This window comes from Pleurodeles waltl, chromosome 2_1 (assembly GCF_031143425.1).
Source record: "Pleurodeles waltl isolate 20211129_DDA chromosome 2_1, aPleWal1.hap1.20221129, whole genome shotgun sequence".
NCBI lineage: Eukaryota > Metazoa > Chordata > Amphibia > Caudata > Salamandridae > Pleurodeles > Pleurodeles waltl.
Window position 1 is genome coordinate 513,930,844 of NC_090438.1, and position 14,744 is coordinate 513,945,587.

The 14,744-nt window shown below is 41.7% G+C and overlaps 1 protein-coding gene across 4 annotated transcripts in view; it reads right to left on the minus strand.

The window, feature by feature from the left end:
- Nucleotides 1–713: 713 nt before the first annotated feature.
- AIFM1 (apoptosis inducing factor mitochondria associated 1) overlaps nucleotides 714–14,744 on the minus strand; it is a 265,356-nt gene continuing 251,325 nt past the window's right edge. For all 4 annotated transcript variants that reach the window (XM_069213999.1, XM_069214010.1, XM_069213991.1 and 1 more), the window contains 2 exons: nucleotides 8,870–9,090; nucleotides 714–965 (listed from right to left, as the gene is read on the minus strand). In XM_069213999.1, coding sequence (XP_069070100.1) covers nucleotides 894–965; nucleotides 8,870–9,090 — 293 coding nt within the window. In that variant the 3' untranslated portion in view covers nucleotides 714–893. The remainder of the gene's footprint in view (nucleotides 966–8,869; nucleotides 9,091–14,744) is intronic.

Here is a 14,744-nt window from a genome sequence, read left to right on the forward strand (position 1 = left end):
TTTTGCCCACCCTTGTGTAGTGGTCCTGCACGTTTTAATAAGAAGTCTGTGGCAGTTACTAGACTAAGGTGATGTTTCTGGCAGATGTCATGCCTGCCAAACATGTAGGACATGACTGAGGCTGCTAACAGAGATAAGAAGCCTTCCAAAGATGAAAAAGAACCTGATGAGCTATTAATTTATTATAGTGGAGGAACAAGCACGCACTTCCATAAGAAGAGTTTGCTGTTACAGCACCTTGCATTGGCTCTGTGCACAGACAGCACCAGAGTAACTTATGCTGGAAGAATACAGATGTTTTGGACGTTCTGATGAGGATGAGTAAGAGGCTACTCAGTCTGTTGTCCACAGTTCAATCAGGCTAGTTTGTGAGGTGGCCTTATTTTGAGAAGGGGTGTTTGTAGCACTTTAGTCTCCTTTTATAGATGGTGTGGTACCAAATTGAGCATCTGGAGTTCTACCAGCAGTAGGCTGGCTGCATCGGGCACCTTAGCAATGTGTGACAGGACTATAACATGGTCAATTTTGCAGTCATTCCATTATAGAAATTGAGGTTTACCTTGAACATACTTCTTCACGGTAATGGAAACACCCCCTCCCCCTTTCCTTAATCTCAGAATGAAATTATGACTTTCTGGCAAAGGTCTTGGTCTCCGATTCGTCATCCGGTAGAGCAGTGTCAAGAGTGTGCTTTACAAACCACAACACTGGTGTTGAGTTTAGATGAATCTTGTTTTATTCCCTGCTGAAAACAGTTAAGAGTCTAGACCATAGAAATATTCACAAAGTACGTGGTGCGCACAAGCAGACTGTACATCATGTTGCATATGAGCATCATGCTCTAAAATATTTTCAATGTCACACGGCCTTCAAAAGCATGTTGAAATGTTTGGTCAGTCCTCATGGATGTTGAAGAGTTTTGCCACCTCGTTGAGATCTTCATGTTCCTCACTATCCTTGATTATCTGGTCAAAATTGGAAAAACACAGAAGAGCCTTTAAACATGATCATAGCGGTCACAAGAATTCCATGCAGTAAATTAGTCTGCGCAATGAATGAAGAAGTCTACCTTTCTATTGTGAGATCAGCTGTTTGCCCTCTCTCATTGGCAGCACGACAGTTCGTGAATTAAAATGTTACCAGTTGATTCAATGGAAATCTTTCACAGCATGGACAAATATGGTCCAGAACCGCAAAGTAAAAGTTTTGACTAAAGTTGACTTCTTCACTTAAGATCTTCCACAACCAACCCTATGGCAGAAAGGACAATCTAAAGCTAGAAGGACACGTGGAACATTGAGGAGGACTGGAGCATGCCAAACAAGTGCCATTAAGGGCAATCCTGCTGTTCTCACCAACAAAGAAAATACTTAGACTAGCTGGGAAGTAGGAGGGTGTACAGGAAAAGAATATATAAATATTCAAGCAACAAAAATAAAGTTGAATGCGGCTAGCCCTGCCAGAGATAAGTGTACGTAATGGGTCTTTACTCAATGTCATACAAATAATTCAAATTAACTACTATGAAAGTAGACTTAAAAGGGTGCACCAAAACAGTCAAAGTCTATCAAGTACCAGACCCCCTATGAGTGTTCCAATACAGCCTTACAGGGCAGCGAGTATCTTGTGGGCAAATACGTATATTATTTTTTATTTTATGCATCAAACTATGCACATGCCAAATCCCTTTTTTCCATTTGTAATTTATACTAGGGACACTTTCCCCATGCCTAACTCGCTGGTACCATCTATATATTGTGTTAAATGTTATGTGCTTGGGTTATTTGAATCCAGTTTAGAACAATGGCTGGCAATAGGGATTTTCCAAGGCATGCTTTTGATTATAGTTGTATTGCTTCAACCAATGATTAAGCATTGTGCCCTCTATCCCAATATAACAAGAAAGGATGCTTTGGGAGTCTTTGCTCTTCCCTCAGGTATGACCATAGGTTAGATGCCACCCTCTCCCCCACAAAATCAAAATCCTTTGTCCATAGTCAGATAAGCAATTCTGAGTTATAGGGAAATCTAATAATGTCAGCAATGATGTAATGAGCAGCCCATTGCAAGGGTGGAAAGTGGTGTGGTTACCTAAACACAACTTATCAATTCAATATTTTTTGCATTCCCACATTGAGAAATCCCTACGGCAAATCTGCCACAAAAAAGGTGAATCATGTGTCGCCTTGGAAGTAATCAAGAGTATTGTGCTACACAAGCAAGCCACTACAATAACAACTAAAGATTAAATCCAAAATTATATAAGAAAACTGAGGCTCCTGATGCAAAAAAAAAATAAAAGCATACAAAATAAGGTATTAGACTAGGTCACTGGTGTTTGCTGCTACTTTCCACAATCTGATGTGGAATCTTCTGGGTATCAAGGTTAACTAGCTCCAACAAAAGAACAGACATACACTACAAAAATCGTGTACCAACAACTGATCATCACTAGAAGCACCCTACCCCAGATAGCCTTTCACTTGGACTGTTATTAATAATGGAAGCTTGTGCAGCTAAAATAATATAGAATATCCAAAGGATCAATACTGGCAACCAATAAGAGTTCCAGTGCTGGCCTAATAAATTTTAAACAGCATGCATAAGGAAAATGTTATGTTTCCTGTAAGCATCCGTTTGTAGTGCTAAATCCCGTAGATTCACATACTTTCCATACTCCTGCCATTTAGTATCAGACTTGGATGTTGGCAAGTTTTTTTAAATTTTTTTTAGAAGATGTCTTTAGTCACAAGATTGTGTGACTCCTCCATTAGAGGACAATGAGCATGGGCACCAACTCCATCTTAGGTTGTTTTTCGCACTGCAGGTGAGAATGTGTATAGTATTGAGTGAGCGTAGCACTGGTGCACTTTGTGCATTCCACAGTATCAACTAGTTGGTAATAGAAATTCTACGAGCAGATGCTTACAGGGTAAGTAACATTTCATGATCAAAGCATGTATGGCTGTAGATACACATTTTCTGCATAGGCTATGAAGTATTAACGTCATAAAGCGGTGGCTAGTGCATGTATGATGCAGTCTGGGAAAAGCCCCTAAGACTGTCCTGCAACAAGTTGTTGACCACTGCAGAGAAAGGTCACCGCTAGCCATTATTAACACCAGATCTTCCCAGTGACCATCCGATTGTGACCAATGAGCCCCGAGGCACTCTTGTAGAGGTGCATATGTAGCATTGCTTGAGGTACAATGCTGATACACAAGGCCTGGCTTGGAGACACATCATGGTTCAGACCACGAGTTGCTGGTTTGGAGTCACTTTCTCTGTAACTGTTTAAACCAATTCCAAAAAGTGTTGAATGTTTGGGTTTAGGTGTGACTCAGTGGCTGGTGTTTATCGTAAACCCCAAGCTGTGGAGCAAGGAAATAGCTGGCTGTGTTTGGGCTAGGCACAGCTGCCTGCCACACTCTTATTCAGCCAAATGTCGAGGTAGGGGAAGAGGTGAGTGTCCCCCCTCTTGATTTTGCTGCCCCCTCTTCTAGGCACTTCATAAATACCCTTGGAGGCATAGTGACTAAAAGTGAGAGTACTTTAATTTGGTAGTGATGTCCAATTACCACAAAGGAAAGGTACCGGGGATGAGTAAGGTAGACAGGTGAGTGAAAGTAGACTATTGTTATCGAGTGCCATCATATAGTCACCAAGCTGAGGCAGGGTGATAACGTCCTGCAGATTTGTCTTGCAAAAATGTTTTGACAGGATGCACTTGTTTAGAGGTCTGAGGTTTTGAGCAGGCCTGAGAGAGCTGTCCTGGTAATAAAGAAGGAAAGCGAGTAGACAAATCTTCCCTGATGGTGGCAAGCAGGAGGGGTAGGAGGGGCACTCTCTACTGTGCCCATCTGGAGGAGTGCCCTCACCTCCTTCTCTAGGAGAGGAAGACACATTCTGCTGAGGACAGGTGTGCAAGGTGGGTTGTTGGGCGGGGTTATGAAAAGTTCTAGGTAATGGCTATGGTGAACCACTGCTGAAGCCCACTGATCTGATGCAATTTCTTTCTAGGAATGGAGGAAACCTTCTAGTCTCTTTCCAACAGTTGCTCATTGGAGGGGATGGGCAAGGGTCACAGTGGAGTTTTGGAGGCAATGTGCGGGGGGGGGGGTCGAGGGTAGGGCAAGTCACTGCTAAAAGGTGGAAGCTCCTTTAATGGAGACACCTCTGCCCTTGCCTCCGTTGTTGCCCCTATAGACACCCATGGTGTATCCATTACCCATCTCTGCTGGTAGAAGACTTGCTGCTGTCTTTTCTAAGACTGGCTGGTGGAGCAAAGTGGGTTTAGATGCCCACTGTAACCCGCCCACTGTAACCCTCCCACCCACACCCCTCCCATCCACACCCCAGACAGTTGCTTCCAGAATGGGGGGGCCCACGGATTTAGCAATCTCTATGTCCTTATTTATCGTCACAAGCATCTCATCAACCTGAAGGTCAAAGAAATGCTCCCTGTCAAAAGGAAGGTTGAGGAGATTCTGCTGGACCTCTAGTTTGAACCCGGAGATACGGAGCCAGGAATGTCACCTTAGGAGGACACTGGTATTAATGCTGCTAAAGGCTGTGTCTATAGCATCAATGCGCACAACAAATGCTGGCGTTCAAGTTGACCTTGCCTTCAGACACTATTTCCTCTCCTTCTTTGCATACGCTTTTGGGAGATGTTTGACCAGTTATATTGGATATGTTCCTGCATCTCCTCTCATTGTGACTGGTTATATCTGGAGAGAAGCCCGACAGAAATGTCTATATGCCAGTGTGTGGCTGCTCCTGCTACAAAAGCTACTTTTTGCCTGTTGCGTCAATATTTTTGCTTTCTTTATCGGGCAATGGGGCAGCACTCCCTGTTTCTTGGACTGAGGTCCATTTGCATGCAGTGTGAACCACCAAGGAGTCGGGGAGATCTGGCCTTTAATTTAACAGGGTCATTAGGTTAAGATTTATACTTTTTTTTTTTTTCAATCCTAGGTGTTATCACTATTAAAACTGACAGGAGCAGAGTTTAGCATGTCTTTGATTATGGGCAGGAATTGCCCTTCCTGCTCATATCTAGAGAGTCTCCATAAGGAATCAGTCTTCCACCTGCATGATGAGCATGTCCCCCTTATGGGACAGTGTGACCCTATTTTGCCCTCATGGTAGGCTGTAGTGTCATCTGGCTGGGATGGTTTGACCAGGTAGTTGTCTAGATCAGGATTGCCAGACGGATCAATGTTATAGTGATCCCAGGGATCGACAGTGGACCCTGTGTTCAGGGGCTAGTCCTTCGGGTCAGGGGGCCATATAGAATGCCTGGGTAGGAGAAGGTGCGGGGGGCCCTTAAGTGACTCTTGTGGAGTCTGAGGAGTTGGCATGCATGAGAGTGGTGGTGAAGGTGTAGCTTGTAGTGGAGGTGGAACAAAGGCAAGGAGGCTTATGCCCGGTCTCTGTGTCTCCCCTGTTCCACCTTGGAGGATGAAGGTTTCCAAGAAGGTTCCAGAGAAGGGGGCTCCTTTTACGAGAAAGTGTGTCTATTGGTTTCAACTGGGGTGGCTTGGCCAAAACCTTCCTGGTGACTGGGTGAATGAAGAGACTCTTCTGCCTGGTGATCGAGCTCTTCTTGGACTCTTTGAACGTCAGGAATTCAGATTCCTCAGATCCCACTGCCAATGAGGGTTTGACTTCTGGCATTATCTTTGGGTATGAGAAGGAAAGCTTCACCTCCTTTTTGCGGGTAGGGCTTGACCTATCAGGGTAGACTCAAAAGCCTTGTTTCAGTGCTGACCAGAGCTCGAAGGCAGCGGTGGGCCTCAAAGGAGTAGTCTTCTGTGTTCATGCTCTGTGCTCGATGTCCTACCTCAGTGTGAAAACATTTATGTGACCCTGCCTCGGTTGCCTGGGCCTCTGGGCTGGATGACATATGTACAGCCCTGGGTGTGGTCTTCAGTGTCGGCTCGATGTCCTCTTCCACCTCACACTCTGATGGACTCATGGAAAACCATTTCCGGGCTGTGTGTTGCTTTTGCTGCTGATATTCGTTTTAACTGATTTTAAACAAGCAAGTTATACAATTGTCACACTAGACAAAGCTCGTCATTAACTATTTAAAAAAAGAATACCTATGGTATAATTCAACAGAATCTCTTTATCAATGCACAGAATTACCAACACCTTAACTAAGTCACAAACCAAGAGTATACTTCTGTCTATACTCCTCCCTCCTTTGTGCCCTTTTCACCCATTATGTCTTGGAATAGCGAATTCCCTGTCAAGTCCAGCAAAGTCACTTTGACCATACAGGCTGAACTTTCACATCCGTATTGCTACATAAACTACCCGGCTGGTCAAGGGCAGGCCCTGCCCCATTTAGATGCAGCTTCAGGTCTTCCAACACACAATTATAGCTTATGAAGCCCGCCCATCATTAACCGCCTCACAAGCTAAGTCAGATGGTGCATCTTGTGATGGGTCCAGCACCTTTCCCATGGATACTTTACGGTTTTCTTTGGGTGGAAGTCAAGGCAGGACTTACAAGAGGTGTCATTGTGGTCACAAAAGAGGCACAAGTTGCAGACATCGTGATGATTCGACCAGGGGTATTTAGAGTTGCACTGGGAGCCGTGGGAGGGTGTTCATTCCATGACTCCTTTCCTGCCTGCAGTGTCCGCTCTCGTGGGTCAAAGAAGGGCATGTAGTCCCCAAAGGATGAGTGGAGTCCTCCAGCGCCTTCAGAGGTGTCTCAGAACAAGGCACGAAATGGGGAATGGTTGTCAAGATGTTTTGGTATTACAATCGAACTATGTGGGCCTGAAAAACATGTTCAGAACACCACAAACTCTGAGACTTCTCAGTATATGTCTAAACGAGAAGGTGGAAAAAACAACCTAAAACGGAGTTGGTGCTCATGCATGTTGTCTACTAAGGGAGCAGACATACAATCTTGAAACTCAAAATATTTATTTGGAAAAAAAAACCTTGCAAGTCAGTGCCCAACACTAGATTGCAGGAGTATGCAGAGCATGTATGCCCACAGCTATAATAGCCACAGACCAACAAATTGGCCAGAGTTTAAATATATTACAGTAAAGTCCAACTTTAAGCATTACCCAGGGCGCCCCTGGTGTAATGCAATCTGTTGTCTTTGAATGTGAGTGTTTCTTTTTGGTATAAAGCAAAGTGGACAAGAGGAAAGCCTTTAACTGACTGACTGAGCTGGTTATAAAGAGGATGTTGCTGAGATGGAAGAACCACAGAAAAACCACCAAAGGGTCTGTCCTCCCGATTTTGCTGCAGTTTAAACCCAGACAAAGTGGAGGCACCAAGACACAAAAATTCCGACTAATAATGCATGACGACTTTCAGGTGCAGCCTTTTATGCTCTCTTCCTCTTTTCCTAAAGGGAAGGCTTACCCCAACACATCCGACCAATACAATACATGTCCAGCATCATGGTGGGGCACGTGCAGGGTATAAGTTTCCAAAAGAAAGATTGTTTAAGTGGCCTCAAGACAACATATTTGCTTCTATATAAAACCCTGTATTAAATCAACAAAATTCTCCAATAATACAGTTTTTACTGTAATCAGTACATTTTGCAAAATATTAATTGCCATAGTTAAGTCGGTTTGGGCATTCCTGTAACTGATCATCTACAAACATCCATAACTAGGAATGACGGTGTAATGCAATCCATATTCTGTGGCTAACTGGTTCATAGTTTGATGCATTCAGGGCAGTGCGGAAATAGTACTGATTTACAGTGTTTATCGACACTAAATACAGGGTGCAATATCCCTCACATCAACTGGATTTACCAGTATTGCTCATACTTATTCCCTCTACTGGCCTGAAAAGCAAAAGACTGATTCTCTAAACATTTCTAGTTATGGAAAACAGAAGCAAATTATGCTCCACCCCCTTTGCACCCCTCTCTTGACCAAAGGAATCCCACTTTTCTCAACAACCCTGGTATGTTTACCTGATGCAAGCACTCACATCCTCAAGTGTCAATGAATCTGAGTGCCTCATTTTAAGCACAATAAGCAGACCATAATATATGCTGAATCCTATGTTAACCATCACAAAATACACTTTAAAAGGTAAAGAAATGTATGACTTGTACACTTGACAGCAGCATAGCAAAAAAAACAAATCACCTTCCCCACACTGAGCGGTTTGAATGATGAGGCCGTCTGGGGGTATATCAAAGAGGATTGGGTGGTCCTTGTAAAGATCACTTCCTCTGCTGTTATTTAATTTCAAATGAATACCAATACTAGAATGAAAAAATGGTTCTCTGGCTTGTAGGTTAATCAGGCCAATCTCAGGTCATCAACTTCTATCATGGTCAGCAACGACGACAACCTCTGCTTGCTTTATTCTTACTTTTAGATTTGTGTGCATAGATTTAAAAAACATATCTGTTATTTCGATCCAAACTGAGGAAGCTTTCTTTACTGAAAAAATGCTTGTTCTGAACTAAGGCATCAAACAGCCATGCCAAAAATGCAAAATTTCACAATTTTTATCTACAATGATTTCTATCAAACGCTATGAAATGAAAACATCTAGTCACTAAAAATAGGACTTCTTTCGCAGATTCCATCACCAAGATATTATGTACTTCATAGTAGTGGGCTGTACAAATCCCAACCACCTAAGAGATGTGTCACAGTACATATGGGACTCATCCGTGAGATGTACATGATATGAGAGTAAGGACGCTTAACGGATAGCTAATATCTAAAGAGGATTAAAAATCAGATGTGAAACCTCCGTTACCTGAAAGTAATTTAGTTTCACATCTATAACTGTATCATTTTCACCATCAATGAGTCACATACACCCCTCCTCCCCCAAGTAAAGAAAAAGGCTCACTCACTTTCCTAGCGATTGGCATCCTGTTGAAAATATTCCAAAGGACAATTCCCACCACTACTTTGTCTCGTAGGTAGAAAACAACGCCCTTCCCGTAGTCTTCGCCTTGCTGTGGTGCTTTTGCTGATGTGGCAGCAGCTGAAGCTTCTGTTGCGGACGCACTAAAGGGCACATTAACCTCTGTGGCTACTGCTTCGGTCTCGCTTTCTGATCGAATACCCGTGCCTACAAAGGGAAAAGGTGCAACAGGTTAGGGAGCACAGTCTTAAGAAACATGCTGATGCTACAAATCAAACACAAGCAAAAAGGTTTTGTTCTGTAATATGACAGTTTCGTAATGCTGCATCCTTGACTTTTGTTTTTTTAATCACAGACTCGAAATCCACTAATACAAATGCTTTAACAAACAGGGGAACCACCAATTAGCTAGTAGGAAGACCCGTTGTCACTTAATCCTGGAAGTCGCCCTTTCAGAGCAAGAACAATGCAATGTTTGCCAATACTTTTGTGTTGTAGGATTTAGGACTGGGTAACTGCATGTAGCAACCAAAGAGAAAATTACATTTGACGTTTTATAATTTTTATTACGCCGTATCAGAACACATTAGTTATAGTAATTGGTTTTCTGACGTATAGTCTACCATTTCTAGGATTCCTCATTCAGTATCATTTAGAAGGCATTATATCACCATCAGACAATTAACTGTTATAATTATCTACTTTTACAGTTTATATATCATGTATTTTAACTTGATACTTCATTTTTTTTCTTTTTAAAATGTAACCATATATTGCATGGTTTTAATTAGCTGTCAATTTATATCCTATCAGACAAGTTGTGGTCTTTAGTCAGGCCATCCAACTAATGGGGAATCTGAGGGTAGAAGAACTAAAACCTCCCTTGATGTTACTTCTACAATAAATGTAAGTAGATTCTCATTGGCACTAAAGTTAAATTCCTAAAGGCAGAGAGAGACTGTGTTGTAATCTATGCCATGTAGAACCATGGTACCTCAATGTTCCAAGTTATGCTAAAGAGGAACCATGGTGACAGTTGAATGTGGAGTTGGCAGCTGACGATTGAGAGGACTGGAGGTTGGGATGAATTGTGCACTGTATGTTGGTGGAATTAAAAGAAGATTTTACCCTGAACTGTGTCTGAAGACCTTCTTAACACTGGCGACGAAGAAGTCCTGTGAGTGGCAGGATTTCCACCAACACCCCTCGGTACAGAAATCTAGACGAACCCTGTTGAAGGAGCTTCAAGTGGAAGTCTTTTGTGACAGGTTGGGGCTCCAGTATTCGTGTGTAATAACAGCTGCATCACCAGACAGCTTAAAAGCCAATTTAGCCCTTTATATCTACCTGCGCTGCAGTATATGTGCTTAGTTACTGTTACCTTATCGAAGGAAAGAAGCATTACCCAGTGTCATCTACAGCTGCCTAAGAGAGCGCAATATCTAAATAAGGATTTGACATTGTCTGTTGGTGTGAATAAACCATTTAATTTAATTACCAATAGCCACAGAAATGTCTACTTCATGGCCTGTAGCAGTTAAAAAGTGTGCGCAGCACTTACTTTAGTTCAAAGGCCGCACTGAGAGCATTGTCGGGTACATCATGTGACAACTCTGCCCCTCTCACGTCCCTTGCAGAGTGTCGGAGGCAGCATTGTTTTAAGGTGGCTGGTGCAGGGCATCCTCAAGAGGAATCAGGCACCCAATTGGTTTCCATGGGCCACGTCTTTTGAAGGTGCAGAAAACGCTCTGAGACAGTGCGGTTGAGAGAGCGGAGAGACGTGCTCATCGTAGGACTCATGGGGAAGTGACGTCATCCCTGGAACTTCCAGGGGCGTAGCCTGCACGACAAGGATCCTTAGAAAACTAGAAATACTGTATGCCCAAGGCAAACAGCTTTCCTAGTGCTGTCCTGCAGTATTCGTGGAAGCCATTACAAAAAAAAGGATACTTGACGCAATACTCGAGCACCATTGGCTCCGTGTTATTAGTTTAGATTATTATTTAAGTATGTTATTTAAGGAGTTGTTGAGAATATTTTTTATGCTGGAGTTCATTTTTTGACTCTTGTTATTTTGGCTTGTTATTTCTTTTTGCCTTGCAGGTTACCATGGTAGTGGCTAATGTGTCACAGCCGCCACAATTCTTATCGGAGGGTGGGGAACCTCTTCTGCCATGGAAGAAATGGATAAACTTTTTTATTCTGATCTAATTGTAGTATGTGGTGAGAAGTTCTCAGCAGCCAGGAAGCAAGGAATATTATTACACAACGTAGGTGTTGAGGGCCGCAATATATCGGAAAGTCTTGATGAAATCACCATAGGGCATTTGGAAGGACAACCGAGGGATGTTTTTGAAATGTTACTCATGATGTTGTAGCAACATTTCGGACCACGCATAAAAGTCATGGAAAGACATGTTTTTTTTTATTACAATACACGGCAAAACAGAGAGAGTAGGCAACTCTATAGCCTCTTTAAAGTCCTTGGCACGTACATGCGAGTTTGGTGAGTTACCTGATTCCCTTATAAGAGATCAATTAGTGCGTTGCACCAACAACACAAGAGTTCAAGAAAAACTGCTGACTAAAAATCCAACATTAAAAGAAGCAGTAGACATTGTGGAGGCGATGGAACACGCCTCAGGGTGGATTAAGGAAATGCAGAACAAACTTCCAACCGCTACAGTAGAACGGATCACTGGTAAAACTTCAGATAAGGAAGTTAATGAAGATGAGGAAAAAATGTTTGCCAAAAAAATTGGGTGGGACGAAAGGAACTGTCCAAGAGAAGGACTCAAAATGTAAACGTTTTAAGTGTGGAAGCTCAAATCATTTGCCTAGTAGTCCAAAATGTTTTGCACGCAACACCTTATACAGGAATTGTGGTAAGAAGGGGCATTATGCCCACATATGCGGGAACAACAAAATAGAGGAGTTGTCTGACACACAGGATGTTGGATGTGTTACAAGTGACAAATGCAGTACAGAAACTCCGAAAAGAAGCTGAGAATGTAGATCAAGGTCAGATCAAAAGGCCAGTGTGAGGTGACCATATGGGGAAGTATTTGGTGGTACTTGCAGATTCAGAGTCTCCTTTTAGTCTTACTGAAGATGAGAATTGGGAAAGTACATATGGAAAAGGAAATATAAAATTGTTGCCTCCAGACATTAAACCAGAGAGTTATGGAGGAGCAAGGATTGATTTAACTGGATATACAGTCATGAATATAAATTTTAAAGGAAGAGCAACTGTGGGAAAATTATATGCAACAGAAAAAAGAGACAACCTTTTGGGGTGGTGACATCAAACAGACTTAGGTATACTATACAACCCTGATTCGCAAGAACAGGTTCCCCTGGTTACCGTTGAGGGAGAGTGTCCTTATGTGATTTGAGAATTTAAAGATGTTTTTAGAGATGAACTGGGTCCTTTAAATGACCTTCAGCACAGGATTATCCTAGAGAAAAAAGCCAAACCAGTGGTGCATAAAATAAGGAGAATATCCAACTTAATGTTGAAACCATTGCATGAAGAAATCGATAGGCTGTTGTCCTTAGGGGTAATTGAAGAGATTGAATAGTCGGAGTGGCTGGCTCGGATTGTTTTAGCTACCAAGGATAATGGAAACAAAATCAGAATGTGTGTGGACTTGAGGGACCTAAATCAAAAATATTTAGGTTGGCCGCCATCCCCTGCTTAATATACACGAAGAGTTATTTCTATTAAAAGATGCATGTGTGTTCAGTTTGATGGAGTTATCTGCTGCATACAATCAAGTGCAGCTACATGAAGATTCTAGGGCATTAACATGCTTTATGACATCAACAGGAGCATTCAGATTTTAAAGAATGCAGTTTGGGTTAGCTTCAGCATGCTTCCAATGACTCATGAAGACAGAGCTAAAGGACAGACTGATGTTTTTCCAGGATGACATTCTAGTGTATGGGAAGGACACATACAGTCATAATGAAGTCTTGAGACAGGTGCTGGCAAGACAGAGAAAAAGTAAAAGTGTAAATTTGGAGTGGATTCAGTTTCATATTTGGGGCATACCATTTCTGGAAAGGGAAGTGCCAAATTAGAATTAGTAAAATCAAGTTTGGAAGCACCCACTCCCATAAATAAAGACCATAGGTTATTTATGAGCCTTGCAGAGTATTATTCCAAGTTAATTCCTAACTTTGGTAATGTGAGATATATATATATATATATATCCCATTAGAGTACTGCTCAAGAAAGGAGTTACGTTTGTTAGGACAAAGGTTATATTCTCCCAGTAATCTTTAAAGATGGTGCAGTCTGCATCTGCAGTCTGGCATCTAGGTCAGTTGTTCTAAGGAGTGGAGTGCATCCAATTTTGATACAAAAAAAAAGTCTTACCACAGATGCAAACATGAATGGACAAGGTGTGGTACTGTCCTAGGTAATGGATGGTGAAGAGAGGCCTCTCATTCATTAAGAGATGCTGAGGAAAGGTATTTGGTCATAGAAAGCGAGGCTTTGGTATGTGTGTGAGCTGTAAATCATTTTAAGTTCTTTTTGTGGGGTTTACTATTTATTTTAAGAACCAACCACAAGCCATTGATTGAAGTGTTGGGGTGCAAAAATAATGACAGTAACACTCCCCGCATTAAGAGGAAAATGAAAAATTTTATTAAATATAGCTACCAAATGGAGTACCTGTCTGGGGCCAAGATTGTGATGGCTGGCGTTTGTCTTGGTTGCCAGTGCAAGGAACAGGGGGACAAGACGTATAGATCAGCAGATCAGTTGGGTTTAGGAGTCAGCCATAAATACAACTGAGTGGGAAATGGAAACAGAGAATGATAAGGTCAGGAAACAGGTCATGCAGTTAGTGGTTGCTGGATGGCCTGACATGAGAAGTGGATATGAAGAAATTAAACCATTCTGGAGTATCAAAGATGAATTGTGTGTTCTCAATGAGGAGTTATAACGTGGTGAACGAACCATTCCACCTGAAGGATAGAGAGGTAAAATTGTCAATTTAGTGCATGAAGGATATCTGGGTAGGAGTTTGACCAAGTCCAGTGTAAGGGAGTCTTACTGTGAGCACAGACTTGAAATGAAATAATATTTTTATGTAATCACACCATGAACATGAGAAATGCTTCAAACAAGGAAAAAAAAGGTTAACATGGAAAGTGTGCTGTTTAATGGCCGCCAGAGGAGTCAGAAGCCTGCATATATTTTTTAAAATGTGTTAACAGTGACGAAAGAAAAATAGTCTGTCTCTTTAAGAACATGTGCTTTGAAAATTAATGTTAGAATAAATGCAAGTTAATTCTTGAGTTTTCTGCGGTACCTTTTGGGAGAACAAGGTCTGCCAATGTTTTATTAATTAAATTTATTTATTTCAACACACGTTCTCTGCTGTGGCTCAAGTAAGCAAGGTCATCACATGTAGTTATCCATTTGCTAAGCGGAGTTAAAAGTGTCAAATGCTACCATGGAATTACAAGCTTCTTTTGTTTGAATTCTGAGATTAATCTGTGTTCTCATACTAATGCAATGTATTTCTTTCGAGGGAAAGAGCTGAATTGAAAGTTTTAATATTTCTATCTGGCAGCGAGTGTGTTTTGGAATGTGTTGAGCAAAAGACCTTCACAAAACCCGTGCAGAAAAGACTGCATGAAATAATAATTAATATCTTTTTGTGCTTACACAAAAAGAAAAGGCATAGGAAAAAAAATATTTAAGCTAATAGTGGAATATTTTCTGATGTACTGATGTTTTGTGATTGGATGATTTGTGCACATATGCAGTTTTCAGCCAATGACAGAAGTTTAGCAAGTTTAATTTAATGTTTGTGAATCAGACATTGGTATTCGTTTTTGCATTA